The 26,879-nt window shown below is 40.9% G+C and overlaps 1 protein-coding gene across 4 annotated transcripts in view; it reads right to left on the bottom strand.

Annotated features, from left to right (window-relative positions):
* The window catches only part of LOC134356779 (contactin-4-like), a 2,290,679-nt gene that overhangs the window by 668,473 nt on the left and 1,595,327 nt on the right, over positions 1-26,879 (bottom strand). Inside the window, exon 1 of one of the 4 annotated variants that reach the window (XM_063067895.1) lies at positions 24,498-24,558. The exons of the other annotated variants lie outside the window; for them this stretch is intronic. Coding sequence (XP_062923965.1) covers positions 24,498-24,555 — 58 coding nt within the window. The 5' untranslated portion in view covers positions 24,556-24,558. Of the gene's footprint in view, positions 1-24,497; positions 24,559-26,879 lie in introns of those variants that run through there. 4 annotated transcript variants of the gene reach the window in all.

Raw genomic sequence — 26,879 nt, 5'->3', positions numbered from 1 at the left:
AGCTTCTTATGATCCTGTGCAGTAGCTCCCCCCACCCCCCACAAATCACCACCCCCCCCCCAAATGGAGAAGCAGCCTGTTGGAATGCTCTCCACAGTACATCTGTTAAAGTTTTTGAGTGTTTTAGGTGACAAACCAAACTTCCTCAAAATCCAAATGAAATATAGCCACTATCTCGCATTCATTATAGCTGCATTGATATGTTGGGACCACGTGAGATCCTCAAAGATCTTGACATCCAGAAACTTGAAATAACTCACTCTCTCCAGTTCTGATCCCCCCATGAGGATGGGTTCATCTTCCCTTGTCTTACCCTTTCTGAAGTCCACAATCAGCCCTTTGGTCTCACTGACCCTAAGTAAAATGTTGTTGCTGCAAAACCACTGAATGAGCTGATATATCTCACTTCAGTGCTCTTTTGTCTCCATCTGAGATTCTGCCAACAATGGTCATATCATCAGCAAATTTATAGATGGCATTTGAGCTATGCCTAGTCTCACAGTCAAGGGTATAGAGAGAGTACAGCAGTGGGCTAAGCACACATCCATGAGGTGCGCCAGTATTAGTTGTCAGTGAGGAGAGATATTATTACCAATCTGCACAGATTGTATTCTTCCAGTTAGGAAGTCAAGAATCCATCTGCAGACAGAAATATAGAGGCGCAGGTTATGTAGCTTTTTAATTGGAACTGTAGGAATAATGGTGTTATATGCTGAGCTATGGTCAGTGAACAGATCCTGACATAGGTGTTTGTATGGTCCAGGTGATCTAAGGCCACCTGAAGAGCTATTGAGATTGTGTCTGCCTTAGATCTATTGTGGCAATAGCAAATTGCAGTGGATCCAGGCCCTTCCTAAGGCAAGAGCTGATTCTAGCCAGGAACAACCCCTCAAAGCATTTCACCACCATAGGTATGAGTGGTACTGGACAGCAGTCGTTAAGGCAGCTCACCCTACTCTTCTTGGGTAACAGGTGAACAGGTAAAAATAATCAAGATATTTCTTTTTGTTTTGCCTGGCATAAATACAAAAGGCCAAATGCACTCCTCCAATGACATAAAATTTAGTTACAGAGCTCAGACCAAGAACTGAGCAATGAGAATCTTAGGTATTTCCACACCCAGCTAAAGCCGCTATTTTCCTTCTGGAGAAAAATAGCAAGAATTGAAATGCAAATCCACACGAGATTTTAATTATTGTCTTCATCAACTAATATCAAGCAAAGCAAGCTACTTCAGTATTAGGAAGATCTCCTGCATAAGGTAGTTTAATAAGCTGGTGACTGTCATAACCACCAGCTGTCAAATGATGCATTTTTGGTGATTTGCAATTTCTCAAAAAAGAATATTTGCACGACAACTTCCCTGGCATTCATCGACATCCTCAGCACTATGGTCAGGTTGCTCATACTGCTTCAGTAAATAAATGGCCGGCTATCACTCTTCAGTGCTTTTATTGCCTCTCATGCTCTGTCAAGCTGGTTATGGTCACTGGTGATGTTCAAAACTGTTTGCATTTGTGTTCATTTTATCGTATTGGAAGTTCCATGAAAAAAATTCACCTTTGCATCTGGCCAAGACAGTGAACCTGGCAGAGTACTGAAGACTTCTGCTACTCAAGTAGCTGAAGTGTTTACAGACATCTTCAATCTCTCACTATACAGGCTTCAATCATACACCGCCAAAAAAGGATAAGAAGAATGTGTAACCGGCTTCAATGACTATCATCCAGTAGCACTTACATCCCCAGTGAATGATCTGCTTTACGAGGTTGGTCATGAAGCATATCTATTCCTGCCTGAGTGGTGACCTGGATCCAGTCTGTTTTGCCAACTGTAACAACAGATTAACAGCAGATGCCATTTCACCGGGTCTTTTCTCAGCTCTGGAGCATTCGGTCAATGAAGATGCATACATCAGGATGCTTGTCATTGATTGCAAGTTAGCATTCTACATTATCATCCCCTCGAAACTAATCATAAGCTCCATCACCTAGGCCTCAATACCTTCCTGTGCAACTGGATCGATGACTTCCTCACTCGCAGACCTCTGTCAGTATGGACTGGCAACAACATCTCCTCCACAATCCCCATAAGCATAGGTACAGCACAAGGCTGTGTGTTTAGCTTGCTGATCTACTCACCTATCTATGATTCTGTGGCTAGGTACAGCTCCAATGCCATCCTTAAGTTTGCTGATGACACCAATGTTGCTGGCCGCATCAAAGCTGGTGATGAATCAGCATATAGGAGGAAGATTGAGAATCTGGCTGAGTTTTACCACAACAACAATCTCTCACTCAATGTCAACAAGAGCCAGGAGCTGATTATTGACTCCAAGAGGAAGACACCAGAGGCCTATGAGCTAGTTGTCTTCAGGTAATTATTGGTGGGAGGGCCAGTGATCTTCAAAATCCTTGATATTAAAGGATCAGTGGATCTATCTTGGGACCAACACATAAGTGCCATCACAAAGAAGTACCCCTATTTTCTTAGAAATTTGTATAAATTCAGCATGTTATTCAAACTTTGACAAACTTCCATAGAAGCACAGTGGAGAGGATTCTGACTGGCTGCATCACAGCCTGGTGTGGAAACGGCAATACCCGGGAATAGAAAAGTCAACAGACACTGGTGAATAAAGTCCAGTCCATCACAGGCAAAGACCTTCCCACTATTGACCACATTTACAATGAGCACTGCCACAGGAAAGCAGCATCCATCATCGAGGGGCCCCCGCTATCTCTTCTCGTTAACCGCCATCGGGCAGAAACTGCTGGAGCCTCAGGTCTCACACCCCCAGGTTGAAGAACAGTTACTACCCCTCAATCATCAGGGTCCTGAGCCAACGTGCATAACTTCACTCACCTCAACTCTGAATTGATTCCACAATACAGACTCACTTTGAAGAAATCTACAATTCATGCCCTCAGCATTATTTATTCTTTTTTATTTGTACAGTTAGCTTTGTTTGGCACTTTGGTTGTTTATTAGTCTTTGTTTATGTTTTTTATGTATACTATTGTATCTCTTTATTTTCCTGTAAATACCCCGAAGAAAACGAATCTCTATGTATTATATTGTGACATACATATCTTGATAATAAATGTCATCGGAATTTATTTTGACTTTGTCCTTTTTCAGATTTCTGTCCAACTTCTATCAACAGTTGTGGTAGCTCCTTCAACATGTGTTTGTGTTTGTCAATATGTGTTTGTTCTCTACTTACCACAACAGATGCAGCTTTATTCAGTGAACTGTGTATGGAATGAATAAACAATAAACTGATTCCATTTCGGTGCACTTAAGCATGACAGCTATTTCCAAAGGCCCATGATCAAAAATATCAGCCCCCTTCTACTCCAAATGGACAAATAGAATTTTAGGCAGACGCAAAAATGAAAATAAAGGTCTGGCCTTTGCAAGTTCTTGCACTGCAAGCTAAATTATTTGCTGAGGTTCAAATTAGGAACATTTTGACGAGCTGAAACCCCACAAATGCTCCTTTTTTATGTTTATTGAATTGGCTGTCATTATTTTAGATGGATTATAGAAACATTAAAACGTAGAAAACCTACAGCACAATACAAGCCCTTCGGCCCACAATGCTGTGCCAAATATGTACTTACATTAGAAATTACCTATGCTTACCCATAGTCCTCTATTTTTCTAAGCTCTGTATACCTATCCAGGATAAAAGAACCTATCGTATTTGCCTCCACCACCATTGCCAGCAGGCCATTCCGCACACTTACCGCTCTTTGCGTAGAAAAGTTACCCCTGACATCTCCTCTGTATCTACTTCCAAGCACCTTAAAACTATTTCCTCTCATGATAGCCATTTCAGCCCTGGGAAAAAGCCTCTGACTATCCACACAATCAATGCCTCTCATCATCTTATACACCTCTATCAGGTCACCTCTCATCCTCTATCATACTAAGGAGAAAAGGTCAAGTTCACTCAACCTATTCTTATAAGGCATGCTCCTCAATCCAGGCAATATCCTTGTAAATCTCCTCTGCACCCTTTCTATAGTTTCCACATCTTTCCTGTAGTGATGTGACCAGAACTGAGCACAGTACTCCAAGTGGGGTCTGACCAGGGTCCTATATAGCTGCAACATTACCTCTCGGCTCTTGAACTCAATCCCACAATTGATGAAGGCCAATGCACCGTATGCCTTCTTAACCAGAGAGTCAATCTGTGCAGCAACTTTGAGTGTCCTATGGACATGGACCCCAAGATCCCTCTGATCTTCCATACTGCCAAGAGTCTTACCATTAATACTATATTCTGCCATCATATTTGATCTACCAAAATGAATTACCTCACACTTACCTGGGTTGAACTCCATCTGCCTCTTCTCAGCCCAGTTTTGCATCCTATCAATGTTCCGCTGTAACCTCTGAGAGCCCTCGACACTATCCACAACACCCCCAACCTTTATGTCATCAGCAAATTTGCTAACCCATCCCTCCACTTCCTCAACCAGGTCAGTTATAAAAATCACAAAGAGAAGGGGTCCCAGAACAGATCCCTGAGGCACATCACTGGTTACCGTCCTCCATGCAGAATATGATCCACCTACAACGACTCTTCGCCTTCTGTGGGCAAGCCAGTTCTGGATCCACAAAGCAAGGTCCCCTTGGATCCCATGACTCCTTACTTTCTCAATAAGCCTTGCATGGGGTACCTTACCAAATGCCTTGCTGAAATCCATATACACTACTGCTCTACCTTCATCAACGTGTTCAGTCACATCCTCAAAAAAATTCAATGAGGCTCGTAAGGCAAAGCCATGCTGACTATTCCTAATCATATTATGGTACAGTATGTACAGTATGAAATGTACCTTTCAGAGGCCAGTTAATGTTCTGCAGAGCATTCGTGGGGTTGCACCTTTTTTCCGGTGGCCCATTCATTAGCAAGGGACAAGCAAAGCACCCATTATTTGAGTAGACCAGTGTTTGAGTGGGGAGGCTTTGGCTAAACAAGATTGGAGTGAGGTAAGTTACATCTGCATTCTTCTTCAGTTAGTGCAGTGAGAATAGCTCCAGGGTCTGTATTTTGTTCTACCAGTGAGATGTGGGAATTCTGGGAGACCTCCAGCCTCCTGGATAACCACACCTGTATCAGGTGCATCAAACTGCAGCTCCTCCGAGAACTTGTTAAGGAACTGGAGCTGCAGTTTGATGACCTTCAGCTCATTGGGGAAACTGAGGAGGTGATAGATAGGAGCTAGGGAGGTAGTCACTCCTAAGTTGCAGGAGGTAAGTACCTAGGTGACTGTCAGGAGAGGGAAAGGAAATGGGCAGCCAGTGCAGAGTACCCCTGTGGCATTGCCCTCAATAATAAGTATACTCCTTTGGATGCTGTTGAAGTGGATGACCTACCTGGGGGAGCTGCAGTGATTGGGTCTCTGGTACTGGGTCTGGTGCTGTAACTCAGAAGGGAAGGGGGAGAAGAGGATTTGGCTAAATAATTCTCTGCAATTCTACGGTGAGTATACAGGTGATTTTTGGTGCATTTTGGAAACTTAACCCTTATAATCTCATTTTGCTTTAATTCTTTATCCATTTCTGCCTTGGAAACTGTGACATTGTTCTGTGTATCCGGGAGGCTGGAGGTCTCCCAGAATTCCCACATCTCACAGGTAGAACAAAATACAGACCCTGGAGCTATTCTCACTGCACTAACTGAAGAAGAATGCAGATGAAACTTACCTCACTCCAATCTTGTTTAGCCAAAGCCTCCCCACTCTAACACTGGTCTACTCAAATAATGGGTGCTTTGCTTGTCCCTTGCTAATGAGTGGGTGTCCTGACGAAGGGCCTCGGTCTGAAACGTCAACTGCACCTCTTCCTAGAGATGCTGCCTGGCCTGCTGCGTTCACCAGCAACTTTTATGTGTGTTTACTGAATTTGCAGCATCTGCAGAATTCCTGTTGTTTACATTGTTCTGTGTAGTTGTTTTAAGTTTGTTAAAAATAAGACAATAGCAAAGCTCTTGATAACACTGGGGAAATTGTTCCTTGTCAGCTAGTAAAAAGGTGAATAGTCTGCAAATCAGTGAATATTCCTTTAGCAACCACTTTAAACACAAATAATTAAGTGAATTTGCTGACAACGTAGATTCCAGAATATAGTAAAACGTCCTTAGTTTTGAGGATGTTAGTTCAATTACACTCATGGTGGTTAAAATAATAATCTGGTTATCCATGGCTAAATTGTTTTTGACTGTATATTCTTTAAAGGATGATCAAGAATGAAGAAAGGCAGCAATGCCGTAGTAATAATGGCAAAATAATGGGCACTTGCTGTCACTGCACTGTTGAAAAGAAAATAAATGGGGAGGATGTCCCCTCACATGCAGCTCAATACAGATAGTATGAAGTTGGCTGCAGTGACTGTCAAAGTACTAAGCCTCATTACTTTTGGCAATTGCCAAGAAATTCCCTCTTCCTTTAATTCTTAATAGTATCAAATATACTATTCTTGCTGGCTTCTAGTATCTCCAAATCATTTCCCTTCCATTTACAGGACCATCATTGTTGTCCTCTGTCTGTAGCCAATCCAAATGCAGCAAATTTTAAATCCTTATTCATAATTATAATTCCATCCACCACCTTACACCATCACATGTCAAGGGTCTCTACCAACTGTATTCATCTTAGTGTTCTTCCTTTCTGCACCTTGTGGCGCATCAGACTGCAACTTTGCTGTTTCTTTAACCGTTTTTTGTCTGTAGGCCAAGTTGCTAGCTTGATGCACAATCCACTGCGGATGGAAAGCTTACAAGGTACCGGCCGGATTCGAACCGGGGACCATTTGACTCAAGGTCTGGCGTGGATGGCACTACACCACTGTCCCAGCTATATTCATCTTGTATTGTCTGGTATTACTACTAAGAGCTACTCTGCACTTCACATTCCCGCAGTGCAGTAATTACAGTTCCTTTGAACCTAACACACTTATCTCACACTTAATTAATTCTTCCATGTCTTTGCTGAGTCTCTATCAGCATAATTATAAAAATATTTAATTTAATCTTATGATGTTAAATGTAACAACCATGCAGTAATCTGAATAATAAATAGTTGCATAGAATCCAATGTAACCTGCCTATCTGTTATTTTTGTAGAATTTTGTCTTATTCCAAAACTACGGCTCTATTACATGACTCAAACTTTAAATATCAATTTAATGTTTTGGTAATATCAGAAGTTTTGCTGTCTATAGCTTTTAGGTCTGACTATAATAAGCTAATGTACAATTAAATTTATAGAACACTATTCTGATCTGCCAGTAAAACCACAATATCAGATATAGACACTTTCATTAAACTGTGGACCTTATTCTAGTGCAGAGGATCAAAAATGCAGTAAGATGTATTTTACACTGTTTGCCACATTCTCATAGTTTATGTGCTGTTCACAATTGGCTGCACAAAATACGAGTGATCTACAAATATGTTTAATTGCATTGTAGATATTTCAGGTAAACTTATGACATTAAGCAGTGCAATAATATTGCAGAGATATGAAATAAAAGAAAATACGGAAACACTCAGGTCAGAAAATTTTGAGAAAAAAAGTTTCTGGTCAAACGCCAATCCACAGTCAAATATTTTTCCTTTGCAATTGTCTCCAACTTCAACTCCAACTGATTACATGCAGACTTCAACTCATTCTCCATGCCTCACAATTTACAATCACACATGATTACAGTTATGTTCAAAACTATCCAGCAATTCTACCTTTTCTGCCAATCACTTTCTACCTTTAGAGTTAACTTTGTTTCTTTTTCCATCCATGTCTCAAGGTGTTTCCAAGGGAGTGATAGAGCTCAGTGCACTTTGTGCTGATTTAACCAATTTCCCCTGGGATCAATAAAGTATCACTATGACTATGACTATGACTATAACTATGTAGCTATCCGGGATACCGGAGGTCTCCCAAAGATCCCACATCTCATACAAAGAACATACCACTAACTCTGGACCCAGGTTGGGAACCCCTGTACTAATAGAAAAAACAACTTACTCGAATCTTACTGAGAATCTCCACCTGTTCTTCCCTAAGTCTCTTGAGCCAAAGTCTAACCACTCTAACGCTGCCCACTCTCACTTTGCTTCATTTTATTGGTCCTTGCTGAGTGCTTGATAGAGCATTATGATTGTAACCCGCCAAAAAGTCCTGAAAACACCTGAGGTCTTTTTAAAGCATCAACAAATGAGCTCTTGTGCTGATTGCAGCCCGCTGAAAGGTCCTGAAAGAATCTGACACATTCAGGACAGCATGACAGCACAGGGGCTGGCATGATGCTATTACAGTGTCAATTCCCGCCCGCTGTCCGTAAGGAGTTTGCATGTCCTCCCCAAAAAAGTGTAGGTTTTTTCCAGGTGCTCCAGGTTCCTCCCATATTCCAAAGGTGTACAGGTTAGTAGGATAATGATCACATAGGTGACTTGAAACGGCACTGGCCTTTACTCTGCTGCATCTCTAAACAAATAAAAAATAAACTGAATAGGCACCACCTTGGGTATTTAAGAGATAAAGTGCTTACAGGAGGGGTTCCTGACCTGGGGTACAAAGACCCTTTGCTTAATGGTATTGGTCCATAAAACAAAAGAGGTTGGGAACCGCTGGCCTACAGTAACAGCCCATGTGTTATTAGATCTGGCAGTAAAAATAACCAGAGGAGCTTGTCGCTTTGCTATGAACATTATTCAGTTCAAGTTCAAGTTGAATCATCATTCAACCATACAGCCAAACGAGTCAGCATTCCTCTGGGCCCGAGGTGTAAAACACAGTGCAAACAGTCACACACAGCACAAGGCACAGAGAGCACATATAGTTACGATAGCAGTAAAATATACAGTCACGAATAAACTATTAAGTATTGATAAACTTCTGGACTATACACAGAATAAAAACAGGCTAAGTGTAAGGCAATCTCTAAATATGTGCCAGGCTCAGTCTGAATATTTCACTTCAAAACAACTTATGGAAATCACTTGTGAGAAGTACTTTGATGATAATAATCAAATCGATGCTCCACTTCGGTCATGTGTTAGTTTTAAAACAGACCTTTATATTGTCCTTTGTAGTTGATTAGAAAGAAAAAACCTCCCACATTCTTGCCAAAGCATTCACTCTATTATTTATGTCCTGAATGTACTTGTGTGAATTTCAGATATGATACGTATTTTAATACATGGAATACAAATGCATGTTCTACAAAAACTGACCAGAACAAAGGAATGTTGCAAAAAACACAATGATAAGATGTTTTCTACATATTGCAGCAACAGATTTAATATTTAATTTTCACTTTGAAAGAAGAAAGGCACTACCTCTGAAACTACAATGAATTGTAGAGAATTCCTGTAGTTTTCTATTGTCCACTAAAGGGACAGTGGGCAAAAAATAAATTAAGATCTGAAAATCCAATGACCCCAACTTCCCCATTACCCTGTCCCAATCAAAGAAATAGATAGCAATACAGTGAGTTATGTCTCTGAGTAATGGGGACTAAAGATCTCCACAAGCTAGTCATAATCATAAAGCTCCTATCTCTTTCCACTTTCTCAACAGAGATGCTCGGGTAACCTTCAGCACATGGTGGGACAGAAATGAAGAAAGTCAATTTTTGTTCCAACACATCTGTGTGGCCAATTTCACAACAAACACTTTGAGGCCACGACTATGCAGTTTTACAATTGGAAATAATTAATAATAGTAAGGGATCCACAACAAAAAACAGATCAGAAGATTACTCTGAGAAGGAGGTTAAGAAAGACAATTCTGAACCTTAACCAATTGCCAAATTCTCAAACATTGAATATTCCAAATATATTCCAATTGTTCTAGAGATGTTAAAGTCAGTATAATCTGGATGACTCTGGAGTTTCATCACTGTTTTACTTAGCAGCTTTATTATTTTTAATAACACCAATCGGCTGACTAGCTGACTTTTTTTTAAACCTGAATTCAGGAAACAGTGAATGGGTTCCTCATTTGGCTTCAGTTAGTGCAGTGATATGAAAATTCAGTGACGAGTTACGAGCAAAATTACTTCCAAAATCTTTGAGATGGAGACTTTTATTATAACCCTAAATATGACTAAGAGATATGTGTTTAGAGCAAAGCGGTTCAGCAAATTATCCTAGTTTCTACTTAAAGGTAGAGATAAAAGTGGCAATCTGGAATACAGGCCTATAATTCATTGACAGTGGCATCACAAGCAGATAGGGTTGTTAAGAAAACTTTTGGCATACTGGCCTTCATAAATCAAAGTATTAAGAAAAGGAGATGGGATGTTATGTGGAAGTTGTATAAGACATTGGTGAGGCCAAATTTGGAGGATTGTGTGCAGTTTTGGTCACCTACCTACAAGAAAGATGTAAACAAGAATCAAAGAATAAAGAAAAAAATTACAAGGATGTTGCCGGGTCTGGAGTTGTAAGGAAAGATTGAATAGGACTTTATTCCTTGGAGCATAGAAAATTGAGAGGACATTTGATGGAGGTATACAAAATTATGAGGGGTATAGCTAGGGTAAATGCACACCAGCTTTTTCCACAGAGGTGGGTAGGACTACAACTGGAGGCCATGGGTTAGGGGTGATAGGTGACAAGTTTAAGGGAAACATGAGGGGTAACTTCTTCACTGAAAGGGATGTGAGAGTGTGGAACAAGCTGCCAGCACGGGTGATGCATGCAAGCTTGATTTCAGCATTTGCCTGTGCTGTACTGTTCAATAACTCTATTAATCTTTGCTATTGATAAGATTTTCAGTTTCTCCCACACAAAGATTTGAGACACACAGAGGAGGGGAATAACAGTCAATGTTTTGAGCCGAGACCTTTCATTAGAACTGGAAAGGAAAGTGGAAGAAGCCAGAATAAGGTGAAGGGAGAGGAAGGAGTACAATTGTCAGGTGATAGGTGAAACCAGCTGAACATGGTCTCCTCGCGGCAATAGACTAGGCCATGAACTAACATGTTGGAATAGGAATGGGAAGTCGAATTGAAATTATTTATAAGCAAATAAATAATTTCTTTTCACTCCATTGCAGAGTGTTAGATCTGGTCATATCACACTGCGCAGCTCAAATTACTGGGATTTTCCTTCAATCTTTTGACCTTCATTTAGTTACATAATGGGTGAGGATAGTCTCCACTGTCCTTGGGCAGTGAAGTGCCCTGAGTTCACAGAGGACAATTGATGATTGAAATGACTCATAGTCAAGAAAAAAAAACATCCATCAGGCAATCGGGAGGTGGAAATATTAATAGAGAAAGAGCACTCCAAAATGGGAAGAGCAGTGACAGGTTCTTTTTCCTCACACTAGTGGTATGGAAGGATATGGTCCTAGGGGACTAGGTGTATGGTGCAGGTCGATGGGACTAAGCAGTTTAAGTGGATTTAGCATGGACTAGATGGGTCAGAGGGCCTGTTTCTGTGCTATACTTCTCTGTGATTTTATGACACTGACCTACCAAATAGTTGGGAAACAATCATCAGCATCTAAAAAGAAACACATTATGGAGAAAATAAAATGTTATCGATAGGCAGAATCATGGGGCAAAAATGTAGTTCAAATGAATAATAGAGACAGAGTTGTGGCTCAGCCTGATTCTTATACTTTTCAAGGTGTGAACTTTGGATTTAAAGAGTTTTGTGTTGATGGGGGCTGCTTTACTTTCTGTTACCTGGTAGGCAATTTTAACTTTCCATGTCATGGGTTAAGATTGAGTGAAATATAGATAGATTACAAAACAGCAAGCTTAACTCCAAGCTGCTGTGTCTGCTATTAGATCCCACGTGCATTTCAGTGACAAAATGCAACTGGTACATGCCTGTAGAGTTCAGCAATTAAGCCTGTCATTTTCACAGTCACAACTGAGTCCAAAAATTTACAGACACTTCCAACATAGAAATGTTGAAAGATCCTTGGGAAAGTGTTAGCTAAACTCTAGAAATTCCAGGCCAAGCTATTTAAAAATAAAGTGGACCTTCCAACAGTAATTAAGGAAATTTCCCAGAAATGGAGAAAACTTGGAATTGGATTTAGTTCATTATTGTCACATGCACTGAGATACAGTGAAAACCCAGTCTTTCATACTGTTCATGCAGATCAAAACATATCTCAGTGCATTGAGGCAGTACAAGTTAGAACAATAACAATGCACAAAAAAGTGCAAAAGCTACAGAGAAAGTGCAATGCAGGTTAGCTGCAAGGTCATACAGGTACAATGTGAGGCCAATAGTTAATTTTTGGGTGTTGTCCATGCATATCATAAATGGTACAGAAAGATTTAAGCAAGGGGACTGAAAAGAAGCATTATGTGAAAAACACACATTCAGTTGTTCTGTCCTGCAAATATTTTAGTGGATAATTGGAATACCAATGATAGACTCTCATATTATGCATTTTTAAATTTTAGTCTGACTTTACAGCAGTACTTTTACATCATGTTGATTTCTGCCAAGTGTTTAGTTCCTCTCAAGCATGCTTCAAATGAGTTTTAGGCAGCTCTAGTCATTAAGCAGTAAAGTGCAACCCTTCTTTATCAATGTTATCAATACAAGCAGGAAAAATGGACATAATGCAGTTGAACAAAATAAAATAAATTAACTTTACATTTTCTCCAGCAAAGTAGATGAATTTAGTTATCTTGTTGGTCCCTAACACTTAACAACAAACACAAAGTTTAATAAAGTCTTTCTAATTTACTTTTTATTTTTCTTCTGAAATTCTAAATCCCTCCAGAAATAAGTCAAAAGTGAGTATATCAAAATTCGTCTGATGTATTTTTTTATATTTTCAAGTTTAGGTGACCTAATGCATTACTTTCACTGTGCTATTCAGGTGATCTGGAAAAAATACACTTTCATACCCCAAGCTCACCCAGATCCATCTATGGCTTCCTGTAATGAACATCAGGGAGAACTTGTTTGAAGGGTAAGTTGCTTTCTTCAGGTTTGGAAGCTGTTTTCAGTATCACACGTGGAAAAGATGAATTTAAATAATCCCTCAGGAATATGCTGCAAATTTAGACCATTTTTAATTGGCAATAAAAAGAAAGCTCACTTGCAAATTTATAAACACTTCAAATCCTATTTTAGCATTCTGTGTAATGTTTCCCCACCTTTCAATCTGATAAGAATTGTGATATTTAACATTACACTGTTCCAATATTGCAATCCATTTTGTAGTATTTAATAATACTTTGTTATATTTCCTGATAATAGCTAACATAATTGACACAGTAACAAAATATTCAGTATTTTAATTCCATAACCAACAGTACTGATTGAGATACAATCTGAATATTACAATTTAGAAGAAAAACAATTATGTTCCTGGTAGAGGAAAAAGAATAGTAAGGGCTGATAACTAGTAAATGGGGATATAATGTGGTAACAGGGAACTGCAGACAAAGCCTAAAAGTAGAGACTTGGCAACACACACAAAATGTTGGAGGAACTCAACAGGCCAAACAGCATCTATGGATAAAAAAGTACGGTCGACATTTCGGGCCGAGACCCTTCAGCCTGAAATGCTGACTGCACTTTTTTCCATAGATGCTGCCTGGCCTGCAGAGTTTCTCCAGCATTTTGTGTGTGTCGCTTTGATTTCCAGCACCTGCAGATTTTTGTAAGTAAAGACTTGGAATGCAGCAGTGAGGACATCCAAGTTTCATGATCTTCATTAATTAGGTTACAGCCTGCAGCCATTGTGATAGAAAATTGGATTGACTGAGTTAGACTTGTGGATAATCATTTTATTTTGTAATCAAGATCTAGTCTGTTCCTTAATTAAGTCTTTCAGTAACCACCATTGTATTATCAAGACCTAGTTTTACTGTTAATCAGTTTCTGAGTAATCTCGTCAACTGAGAATGGAAAAGCTGTACTAAATTCACACTCAGATATATCAGATTTGACAGGTCTCTGGGTGCGGACCAGTTTTAATAAATTGCCTGTTATTTTGAAGAACTACTCTATGTGTCCTTTCAGTTTACTCCAACAGAGCCTCATGATTTTATAGAACTTTTCAAAAATTGCTATTATCTTCATTCCAAGTTTCCTCATTTGCCACATGCTGCTTCCCAGTTCTTTTTCCAAAATGATCCTTGATTAGCTGCCAAAATGATTAGCTTTCCAAAATGATTAGCTGCCCAGTGCTTGCTACATCTTTAATAAATTTGGATGTGAGCGGGTCAAGTTCAGATTGCAATTGGGTTTCACAGTTCATCACTTATATGCACTTCATCTAATCACGCATGACTAATCCTGAATACAGCCAAATAAAACAGTGTTCCTCTGGGACCAAGGTGCAAAACACAGTACTAATGGTCATACACAGCATCAGGCACATACAGCACATATAAAGCAGCAGTAAACATATGTACATAGAGTCAGACCAAAAAAAAAATAGCCCAAGTCCTTGACTGACGCATCCTATAAATTGATGGTAGATAGGTGTTGCTGGCAAGAACAAGCTCTCAGCAGTCCTCAGATGAATAAATGCACACACACAATCCGGCTTGTCTTCTATCGTCTGTACCAATGGAAGGGGCTAAGTCCCAAATCAGCATGAGTGACATACAACACTTCCTCCAGCATCTCCCCACCTGGTCAGCTGCAACATATGAGCCTTCACTACGAGGCCTAACCCTTGCAACAACCAAGGCTATGCAGCTCCCCCACCGTCGGTCTCACTGATAAACCAGTTAAACAGACATTACCATTCTCCCATAGGGTCTTGCGATTGCAAGAAAAACGTCTATGACAATGACTTGTGGCTAGATTGCACACCGCCGACTCTGATGCTTTTCTACAATGGGCAGCAACATGGTCCACATCAAGTCCAGCTTCTCCAGCTCCTAAGCCTGTTGGTGTTTACAGGATTCTCTGTGAATGCAGAGCACCGGTCAGATGGGGTGCACGGTGGAAACATGCGTCAAAGAGCACAGGAGGTGTATCTGTTTGGTTTATCCAGAGAAATCGGCAGTAGCAGAGCATTGCATTCACAATGGCATAGGATTGACTTTGACATCACAAGACTACTGTGCCATGCCAGTGGGTTTTGGGACTGCCTGGTGAAGGAAGCCATTGAAATAAAACTAGAGGAAAAGAATTTTAACAAAGATTAAGGCCTCGCTCTAAGTAAAAACTGGAATTCGATTGTAAACAAGATGAGACAGCAGAAACCTGATTGGGTGGGGACTAACCAATCAGGGGACGGTCAACAGGGGTATATATACTACTAGACTAGACATAGCCAGGCATCATCCCTGATGAAAATGGCAGAGCTTGTCATCGAAATGCTGCTTAAAATCAATGCCTGTACCCGGCTGAAAGCCCAAGAAGAGTTTATTTGTTATAAGTGCTGCAAAAGCACTAGATCCTTTTTCATGATATCTTGAACTTTGACCAACTTCAATACATGTGTGGTGAAGGATAAATTGACTGGTTGTATCACGACCTGGTATGAATGAACGCCCTTGAATGGATGAGCCTGCAAAAGTGATGGATATGGTCCAGTCCATTATGGGTAAAGCCCTCCCCACTACTGAGCACATCTATCAGCATCCATCAGCAAGGACCCCCACCTTCCAAACCATGCTCTCTTCTCACTGTTGCCATCAGGAAGAAGGTACAGGAGCTTCAGCAGCACACCACTGTCAGGAACAGTCATTACCCCTCAACCATTAGGCAGTTGAACCAGAGTAGATAATTTCACTCAACGTCCATCAGTGAACTGTTCCCACAACCTATAGACTCACTATCAAGGTCTTTTCATCTCACGTTCTCGATATTTCTTGCTTATTTATGATTATTATTATGATTATTGCTACTATTATTATTGTTGTAGTTTTATCTTTTACCTGGAGTACAGGCATAACCAAGCACACTCATTTTTCAATTGCTAGGAACTTTCAGAATTTTCTACTGGTGTTTAGTATTGTGGCTTTCTGGAGATTTACATAAATATTGTTGTGTATGACTAATTATTTAATGCTATTGTGTAGTGACTTTGGGATGATGGTACAAGTCGTAGATATTATTATTGGAACAATGTATATCCTGTACGTATTAGTCTTTCCACTTCCTCTTTTAATTCAGCATATTTCTGGTGTTTTTCACTTATTGATTTCTGTATGTTGTGTGTGTTTGGAGTGGCTATATCTATTAAATAAGTCTTTTTTGCTTGTTTATCCTGTAATATTATATCTGGATGGTTATTATGGATTAACCATCTGTAATAACAGATTGGTTGCAAGATAATTTGTAGGACTCTGACTCAAAAACTGGATCAGGCTTATTTTTACAGTAAGGTATGGACGTCTTTTAAGAGTTTGTATTTTAAAGCAGGATTTTGCTGAATGATGTTTGCCACTTGATTGTGCCTGTGCACGTAATCATATTGAGTTAAATTGCTACATGATCCCATAATGCGTTGGATTGTTTCTGCTTTCTCTTGACATTTTCTGCATTTACAGTATCATCTTGAATTTCTTGGTCTTTATGTATTTTTGATCTTTTTTCATGTTAAACATCTGGTCTTGTATTACCACAAGCAGCCTCTCTGTTTCTGGAAAGAGGTCTCTGACACTGAGCCAGGCGTTCAAACAGATTAGAGGGTGTCTTCCATGGAGGGTCATGTTCTTTCATTGGTTAACCTTTTTTCAATAGTGATAATTTCTTCTTTTTTTTTGGGTTGTGCTTTCAGTTGACTTTAGAGATGTGTACTTCTCATCAGAATTGCATATGCTTGCATGGAGTGCTGAATCCTGTTTTCTTTGATAAAAGTATATCCTTAGAAGTTTTGTCTGACTGTTGTGTATTTTTTATGTCTATTATTCCTCTTACTCCTTCTTTCCAAGGTAGTGTTAACCTAAGTGCATTCAAGTGTATATCGTGTTTTCTAAAATTGGTCATTTCAGTTCTTAGTTTTCTTTGTAAATTTTCCAATTCAGTTTTGGACCCAGATACAATGCCAAAAGAATCCATTAATTTGGCTATCATAGAAGTGCTTATAGCCTTTGTTATATATAATCCATTTGGCAGATTTTCTTCAGCCTTGAAGTAAACTTTGTCATAAGTTTTCCTGTTATCTCATTATGATGTATCCCAGATCCCTTGTTGATATCCCAGATCCTTATATGTTTTTTATGTTATCCATCAGTTGTGTTGTATCCCGTTGCTCTGTTTTATATTCTACTAACTCTGTTGTACCCTTACTGTTTAATGTTTTGCTCTTATCTATTCCAAAGTTCATGTTTTTTTCTTTAGAAAATAGTTCTACTATTTTCATTAATTGTTTTAGCTTTGCTGATGAAGGAGCATATAATTTCAAATTGTCCATATATAGAAGTTGTGTCAAATTATAATTTGTTTGGCTGTTTCTGATTTGATATCCTAATTAAATGCTTTCTCTCACCTTAAGTTTATGCCCACTAGCTTTAGACTCAACTATCCTGAGAAAACGACTGTCACTGTGATCTTACCCATGCCTCTAATGATTTTACTTACCTCTATAAGGTCATCCCTCAGTCCCCTGCATTCCTGAGAAAACAGCCCCAGACTATCAAATCTCTACTTTTATCTCAGGCTACGTTGTTATGAATCTTTTCTGAACCCTTTCAAGCCTACTGGCATCTTACCTGTAACTAGGTGAACATAACTACACACAATATTGCATGGATACCTTTCACAAGAAATACGGTATGCCCTGAAAATGATCACATTAATTCCAGCCACAAGCTTGCAGAAGCCAACAATTAAATTGTGAGACAGATTGAAAAAGGTTTTTTTGATTTGACCAACCTAAACTTTGCAGCTGTAGTTGTGGCATTGTTACATTATCAGATGTTATAATTACAGCTGTACCGCTGGTGTGTATCCTTATGCCAAGATGATCTCCCACCAAAGGGTAATGTGCAAGCTGTTTGATTAAAGGTAAGCTTCCAGCTGGAGTAAACAAATAAATTAGGAAACCAGCCAAGTGATGTGTTAAAATATGATTACTATGTAAATAAATCAAGGATCACATTGTTTGATTAAATGCACTTTCCCCTCCAATGTGCCACTGAAAAATCAGTTAATGAATACAATTTGCTGTCTGATTTATACAACAATGTACTGCTTAGGAAACATAAAGACAACAATAACTGGGTTGCTGCTTAGTTCCTTTCCACAGAACGCAAATAAATTTTGCTTTTACCAATTTGTCAGGAATTAGCACTTGAAGCATTTCACAGAGCAGAAATTCGGAAGCATAAATCTATCTGTAACATTTAGTCACTTTTATGAAAATAGTATTCAAATACTTAATCTGGTGGCACAACAATTCCTTATGTGCTCAAGTACTCTCAACTATATTTCATAGAGGAAAATTGTATGAATAATACTGTTGTCGCTCATTCCAATATCCAAAAGTGCGATACGGTTTGTTCTGGCAGTTGATGAACCTATTCCAAATTCCATCAATTACAGTTGTGCAGGAATTGTGAATGAACATGTCAGTTAGGGGCTTTGGCAGTCATAGTTAATGGGATTGCAAGTCAACTCCTTGTACCTGTCTCATCATGCCAGCCTTCCACGTCCATGTTTTTCAAGTAATTATTGACCTCTGGCTTAAAAAATTGTGAAGTCTCTGCTTTATTTGCCCTTTGACAAGTTTCAGACAATCCGGATCCTCCAAGAGAAGATAAAATCATCTCAAACACGAGGAAATCTGCAGCTGCTAGAAATTCAAACTACACACACAAAATGCTGGTGGAACGCAACAGGCCAGGCATCATCTATAGGAAAAGGTACCATCGACATTTCGGGCCGAGACCCTTCGTCAGGACTAACTGAAGGAAGAGCTAGTAAGAGATTTGAAAGTGGGAGGGGGAGGGGAGATCCAAAATGATAGGAGAAGACAAGGGAGGGAGGGATGACGCTAAGAGCTGAAAAGTTGATTGGCAAAAGGGATATGAGGCTGGAGAAGGGAGAGGATCATGGGATGGGAGGCCTGGGGAGAAAGAAAGGGAGAAGATGGAGAGCAGGCAAGGAGTTATTGTGAGAGGGACAGAGAGAGAAAAAAAGAGAGAAAAAAAGGTGGGGAAAATAATAAACAAACAAACAAATAAATAAATAAGGGATGGGGTAAGAAGGGGAGGAGGGGCATTAATGGAAGTTAGAGAAGTCAATGTTCATGCCATCAGGTTGGAGGCTACCCAGACGGAATATAAGGTGTTGTTCCTCCAACCTGAGTGTGGCTTCATCTTGACAGTTGAGGAGGTCAGGGATAGACATATCAGAATGGGAATGGGACGCGGAATTGAAATGTGTGGCCACTGGGGGGATCTTACTTTCTCTGGCGAACAGAGCGTAGGTGTTCAGCGAAATGGTCTCCCAGCCTGCGTCGGGTCTCGCCAATATATAGAAGGCCACATTGGGAGCACCGGATGCAGTATATCACCCCAGCTGACTCACAGGTGAAGTGTCGCCTCACCTGGAAGGACTGTCTGGGGCCCTGAATGGTGGTGAGGGAGGAAGTCTAAGGGCATGTGTAGCACTTGCTCCGCTTACAAGGATAAATGCCGGGAGGGAGATCGGTGGGAAGGGTTGGAGAGTGGATGGGAACAAATGGACAAGGGAGTCGCGTAGGAAGCAATCCCTGTGGAAAGCAGAAAGGCGGGGGAGGGAAAGATGTGCTTGGTGGTGGGATCCCGTTGGAGGTGGCGGAAGTTACGGAGAATTACATGTTGGACCCGGAGGCTGGTGGGGTGGTAGGGAGGACAAAGGTAACCCTATCCCTTGTGGGGTGGCAGGAGGATGGGGTGAGAGCAGATGTGCGTGAAATGGGAGAGATGCGTTTGAGAGCAGAATTGATGGTGGAGGAATCCATGGCCTCCTCAACTGTCAAGATGAAGCCACACTCAGGTTGGAGGAACAACACCTCATATTCCGTCTGGGTAGCGTCCAATCTGATGGCATGAACATAAACTCCTCTAACGTCCGTTAATGCCCCTCCTCCCCTTCTTACCCCATGCCTTATTTATTTATTTATCCCCCTTTTCTCTTTTTTTCTCTCTCTGTTCCTCTCACTATAACTCCTTGCCTGCTCTCCATCTTCTTCTGGTGCTCCCCTCCCCGCTTCTTTCTCCCCTGTCCCTTCTCCAGCTCTGTATCCCTTTTGCTAATCAACTTTCCAGCTCTTAGCTTCATCCCTCCCCCTCCTGTCTTCTCCTATCATTTTGGATCTCCCCCTCCCCCTTTCAAATCTCTTACTATCTCTTCTTTCAGTTAGACCTGACGAAGGGTCTCGGCCCGAAACGTCGACTGTACTTCTTCCTATTGATGCTGCCTGGCCTGCTGCGTTCCAAAATCACCTCAATTCTGATTTAAATGGGCAACCCATGGTTTTAGTTTCTTCCACATAAGGAAACATCTTCTCAATATAAACTCTATAAAGATCCCTCAGAATCTTACATGTTTCAACTAAATCCTCTTTCACAGTCATAGAGTTATGTATACAGCACAGAAACAGGCCCAGTGAAACAGCTCACCAATGCTGACCTACATGAACTAGTCCCATTCACCTGCATTTGTCCCATATCCTTCTCAATCTTTCTGATCCAGGTTGTTGCATATGCCTTTTAAACTCTCTAACTGTAACTGCCATTGCTAGAAATTGATTTCACATACCATCTTCGTGAAAAGCTTGACCCTGAGAACTCATAAAAGTTCTTTCCCTCTCATCTTAAATCTATGCCCTTTATTTTTAGACTTCCTTATCATGGGACCATTTGCATTATCCGTGTCCCACATGATCTTTCGTACCTCTTTAATTTCACCCCTCAGTGTTCTATCATCCAGGAAATATAGTTCTAGCCTATCCAGTCTCTCTTTACAATTCAACCCTTCCAATACCAGTAACAACCTTGTGAATCTTTCATCAGCCTTTCCTGTTTAACAACACCTTTATGATAGCCAGGCAAACAGAACTATACTCAATCCTCCAAGTGCAGTCTCACCAACATCTTGTAGAGTTGTAACAACATGTCCCAATTCTTGTACTTGGTGTCCTAATTGATAAAAGCAAATGCCTGCATCGTCACGCTGTCTACCTCTGGTGTCCCTTTTAGAAAACCAATTTTTGAACTGAATTGAATTTATTTCTTACATTCTTCACATACTTGAGGAGTCAAAATCTTTATGTTATGTCTCCATCTAAATGTACACTGTGCAATCATAGTGATTTATAATAATTTATAATATATAGAGCAGTCAATGTAATATAGAGTACATTCAGATCAGTGTGAGTTCATCAGTCTGAGGGCCTGGTGGAAGAAGCTGTCCTGGAGCCTGTTGGTCCTGGCTTTTATACAGCGGTACCACTTCCCGGATGGTAGCAGACAGAAAAGATTGTTCTTGGGGTGGTTTGGGTTCCCAATGATTCTATGGGCCCTTTTTACACGCATGTACTTGTAAATATCCTGATTCATGTGAAGTTCACAACTACAAATGCACTGGGCTGTCCGCACCACTCTCTGCAGAGTCCTGCAATTAAGGGAGGTACAGTTCCCATACCAGGCAGAGATGCAGCCAGTCAGGAAGCTCTCAGTGTGTCCCTGTAGAAAGTTCTTAAGATTTCTGGGCCCACACCAAACTTCCTCAACTGTCTGAGGTGAAAGAGGCGTTGTTGTGTACAAACCACGAGGTCCTTGGTGATGTGGATGCCGAGGAACTTGAAGCCGTTTACCCTCTCAGCCCTGGATCCATTGATGTCAATAGGGGTTACAACAGGGGCTCCATTCCTCCTGTAATCCACAACCAACTCCTTTGTTTTTGCGACATTGAGGGAGAGGTTGTTTTCTTGACACTACTGTGTCAGAGAGATGACTTCTTCCCTGTAGGCCACCTCGTTTTTGTTTGAGATAAGGCCTATCAATATAGGGCTGTTGGCAAATGTAATTAGTAGATTAGAGCTGTGGGCGGTGATACAGTCATGGGTATACAGGGAGTAAAGGAGGGGACTCAGTGCACAGCCCTGAGGGGATCCTGTATTGAGAGTCAGAGGGTTGCAGATGACGGAGCCCACTCTTACAACCTGCTGGCAATCTGACAGAAGGTCTAGGATCCAGCTGCACAAGGTAGGGTCAAGGCCAAGGTATCTGAGCTTCTTGTCGAGCCTGGATGCAACTGTGGTGTTGAATGCTGAACTGTAGTCCAAGAACAGCATCCTCACAGAAGCATCCTTCTTCTCCAGACGTGCAAGGATGGTATGTAGAGCAGTGGCTATTGTGTCACCTGTCGATTGGTTGCGTCGGTAGGTGAATTGTAGGGGGTCCAGTTTGGGTGGTAGCAAGCTGCAGATGTAGTCCGTGACCAGCCTCTCAAAGCATTTGCTTATTATTGAGGTGAGTGCGACAGGACGCCAGTCATTCAGGCATGTTATCCTGGTCTTTTTTGGTACAGGGTCAATGGTGGATAATTTGAAACAGGAGGGCACTCTACCCTGGGAGAGGAAGAGATTAAAGATACCTGTAAACACACCTGCCAGCTGTGCTGTTCACATCCTGAGAACTCACCCTGGGTTGTCGTCCGGTCCTGCGGCCTTGTGACTGCCCACTCGTTGGAAACATCTGCGTATCACAGCCTCAGAGATGACCAGGTTGCAGGTTGTAGCGGTGGCTTTCCTCGGAGGCTCAGAGTTAGCGACATCGAACCTAGCATAGAAGTGATTGAACTCATCTGGGAGAGAGGCCGTGATGTTGGCAGCACCACAGCGTTTGGCTTTGAAGTCTTTGGTGGTATTCAGCCCTTGTCACACGTCACACGTGCATCGTTTGTGAATCTTGACTCAATCTTCTCCCTAAATTGCTGTTTCGCAGCCTTGATAGCTTTATGCAGATCATAGCTGCATTTCTTGCGCTCTAGTTGATCTCCAGCAATGTAAGCTCGATGTCACTCTGTAAGTGCTGCTTGCACAGAACTATTGATCCGGGGTTTCTGGTTTGGGAAGACCCTGACCGACTTCTGGGGTACAACATCACTGATGCACTTCCAGATGAGCACATGACTCCATCAGTGAACTTAGAGACATCCTCCTCATGGAAGACATTCCAGTCAACAACACCAAAGTAGTCCTGCAGCATGGAGACCGATTGACCGATTGGACGGTTTTAACTATGGCCGCCTCTTGTTTCAGCTTCTGCTTGTACCTCGGGTGGAGCAAGATCAAAGAGTGATCTGATTTTCCAAAAGCTGGGCAGAGGAGAGTTTTGTAAGTGTTGCAGAAAGGAGTATAACAGTGGTCAAGTGTGTTATCTTCATGAGTGCTCACCTGGATGTGCTGACAAAACTTCGGAGAGAATTTCCTCAGCGACACTTGAGTTAAAGTCACCGGCGATGATGAAGCTTGTACCTCTGGGTATTTATTCCACAATACTTCCTGGTGCCCTGCCTTTGGTGGTTTCCTTGTATTGTGGCTGAGCAAACTTTACAAAAATGACATACCATATGCATTCTCCATTCACATTACCATACGAGGCCATGATGCACCCAGTTAGAATCCTCTTCACTGTGCAACTATAGGAGTTGTCAAAAGTTTCAGGCTGAAACAAACCCACATTTAGTCCAAGATATGCTGAATGGCAGAAGCCAGCCTGTATGCCATTTTTTTTTATTACTGGACTACAAACGGAACCTTGTTTTGCTGAGGTTTCACAACATTATGCTGATAAGTTTGCCTCTTGGGCTCTGAGCCAGTGAGAAACCATTAATGCGATTTCCTGCTTTTGTTAAGTTTATAGACTTTTTAAGAATTTGGTTTTAGTTATTTCTTGGTGTATTAATTCAATACTCCATAATTCCCTATTTTCCTTTCAAGCTATGTGGAGCATGAAGAAGAGCCTTGCTCCTCCACCATTTCTCTTTTCACAGATGCTCCTTGACGTTCTGTGTTTCCAGAATTACCTCTTCTTATTTCAGATTTCCAGCATATGGAGTTCTTTCATTTTCGCTTTTGAAATATGACTATGAGTGCAGTCATCCATGGAGAGCCTGTCTAACCTGTAATTTCATCCACTATAGCACAAGAGTCCAGGCAACCAGCTGCACTCATGCCATATGTCTGACAGCCAGTGAGGCCCCCAGCGCATCCAACTCACCCACCTCACAGACTGATGAAGCTGTGGTTGGAAGCATAGAATGAAAACTTTACTTTGGTGTTGATTTTACAAGTGAAGGCATGATGTTTCAACACAGGTACAGTCAGAGTATGCAAAAAAAAAAGAAATATTAAACATTTTACCTCTTCAATAAAATCATAAAGCACATCCAGGTTGAGAAAAAAAAATTGAAATAATTTAACTAAATAAAACCACTCAGCATTGTTTCAGGAGCTGATATCTCCCAACTAATTTGCCTATAAAAAGGCTGTCACAATATTTCATGTTGAAGCCCAACCGCATGCCTGCAGTTCACATACCTCTGAACTCTTGCTGTGCCTTGCTTTGCCTCTCCAAGGTGTGAAGAAGCCAATTCATTTCACTCGCCATTTTTATCCTCAATGGTGTGTGAGTGCCATTGATAACAGGTCAAATGCAGCTCAACGTGACCCACAAAGCCTAGTTCTTTTATCAAAAATGTGACAGATTTAGTTACATTCCTGGTTTTCAATTATGGCATTCTTAGCAAGCAAGAATGTTATTTTCATTAAAGAGGAATTTTGAGGTGAAATACTTGTCATTCTCAAAAGAATTCAATATCAGCGTATTGGTTGAATGGTACAGCAATAAAACAATTGTATAAATGCATATAATGAGGCTATGAAAGGAGAAAAAAAACATTAACTTTCATTTTGGAATAGAATTCATAAGATAAAATGAAAAAGGATCTAGTACTTTCCCAGTGTTTATGACGAATAAACTCTTCTCAGGCTTCCAGCCAGTACAGGTATTGATTATAACCAACATTTCGGTGACAAACTCTGCCACCTTCTTCAGGGATGATGCCTGGGCGTGTCAAGACTGGTGGAATTTATACCCCTGTCGCACGTCCCTCCTGATTGGTTAGCCCTCATTCAATCAGGTTTCCGTTCTCCCACCTTGTTTACAATCGAATTCCATTTCTTACTTAGAGCGAGGGCATTGGTGTGGCATGGTAGTTTTGTGCCTTCAAAGTTAATCCTATGGCCATTGCCAACGCAGTGTTCTGCTACCAACGATTCCTCCGGGTAACCCAAATGGATACACCGCCTTGCTCCTTCGTGTACATTTCCACCGTGCGTCCCCTCTGGCTGATTATACACTGCTCCGTATTCACAGAGAATCCTGTAAATGCCAGCTGACTGAGCCCCAGGTCATCTTTGACCCACATAAGCTGTGCTTTGAGCTTCCTTGCGGGATTGTGGATGGTAAAGGAAGCCATTGAAATAAAACTAGAGGAAAAGAATTCTAACAAAGTTGAAGGTCTCGCTCTATGAAGAACTGGAATTCGATTTTAACCAAGGTGGGAGAGCAGAAATCTAATTGAATGAGGACTAACTAATCAGGAGAGACAGAATACAGGGGTATAAATACCACAGGACTAGACATGCCCAGGCATCATCCCTGAAGAAGATGGCAGAGTTCATCATTGAAACATCAGTTATAATCGATACCTGTATGGACCCAGCTGGAAGCTCAAGGTGAGTTTACTTGTCATAAGATAAAATATTGTAAACCTGTATCAACATATCAAACACAACTGGAGCACCATGCACCATATATAGGAAAGAATCCTGTTTTATTATTTTAAAGTAACAGATAATGTTGAATGTACAACAAGATTTCCACATCTATCCCTCACATTTCAGTAGCACAAAGATACACTCTCAAAAAGCAGCCAGTCCAGCTGCGATTTCTAGACAGGTTCTGAAATTGTACAACAATCAATTAGGAACCATCTTCGCCGACGTTCGGTCTCTCACATCAATAGTATACTATTTCAACCTGCTTTAAGGAAACCTCTGTTATTCCCTTTCCCAAGATAAGTGAAGGGTCCAATCTCAATGACTGCTGACTAATAGCTGTAACATTGGTCATAATGATACGCTTTGAGAGAATGGTAACAGCCTCCCAAACAATCTGGAGCCCCTGCAATTTGCATAGAGGAAAAATACTGTAGGTCTGCAGAGAATGTCATATCCCTTGGACTACATTCAGCTCTGGATCAGCTTGACAATAAAAAATGATAGTGTGGCCAGATATAACATCAATGTGATTTGTCGGTTCGCAGATTGCACTACTGTTGTAGGCTGGATCAACTAAAGTAATATGGCAGAGTATAGGAAAGAGATCCAAAACCTTGTGACATGGTGTCAGGACAATAATCTAGCCCCTAACATCAACAAGACAAAAGGAAGGTAAAAGAGCTGATTGTTGAACAAAGGAAATAGGTTTAGGTGAGGGCAAGAACACAATACTGTCCTCATCAATGGAGCAGTAAGAGAAATCGATGACATTTCAAGTTCCTAGGCATCCAGTTCACCAGTACCTTCAGCTGGTCCCTCCATAATGATGTGATGATTAAATCAGTGAATGTACTGTCTGAGCCATCTGAGAATTTTGGCTTCTCCCTGGGAATCCTCTCAAACTTACAGATACTCTCTAAGAAAGCTTCCTGACAAGTTGCAGCTCAGCTTGATATGGCAAGCTTTTTGTTGGGTTTGTGGAACAATCTATGTTCCGTGCCTATTCTGGTATCTGTCCCCCACTTTTCCTTCGCTACATCGACGACTGCATTGGCGCTGCTTCCTGCACGCATGCAGAACTCGTTGACTTTATTAACTTTGCCTCCAACTTTCACCCTGCCCTCAAGTTTACCTGGT

Source organism: Mobula hypostoma, chromosome 15 (genome assembly GCF_963921235.1).
Source record: "Mobula hypostoma chromosome 15, sMobHyp1.1, whole genome shotgun sequence".
NCBI lineage: Eukaryota > Metazoa > Chordata > Chondrichthyes > Myliobatiformes > Myliobatidae > Mobula > Mobula hypostoma.
This window is presented reverse-complemented; position numbering and strand designations above follow the sequence as displayed.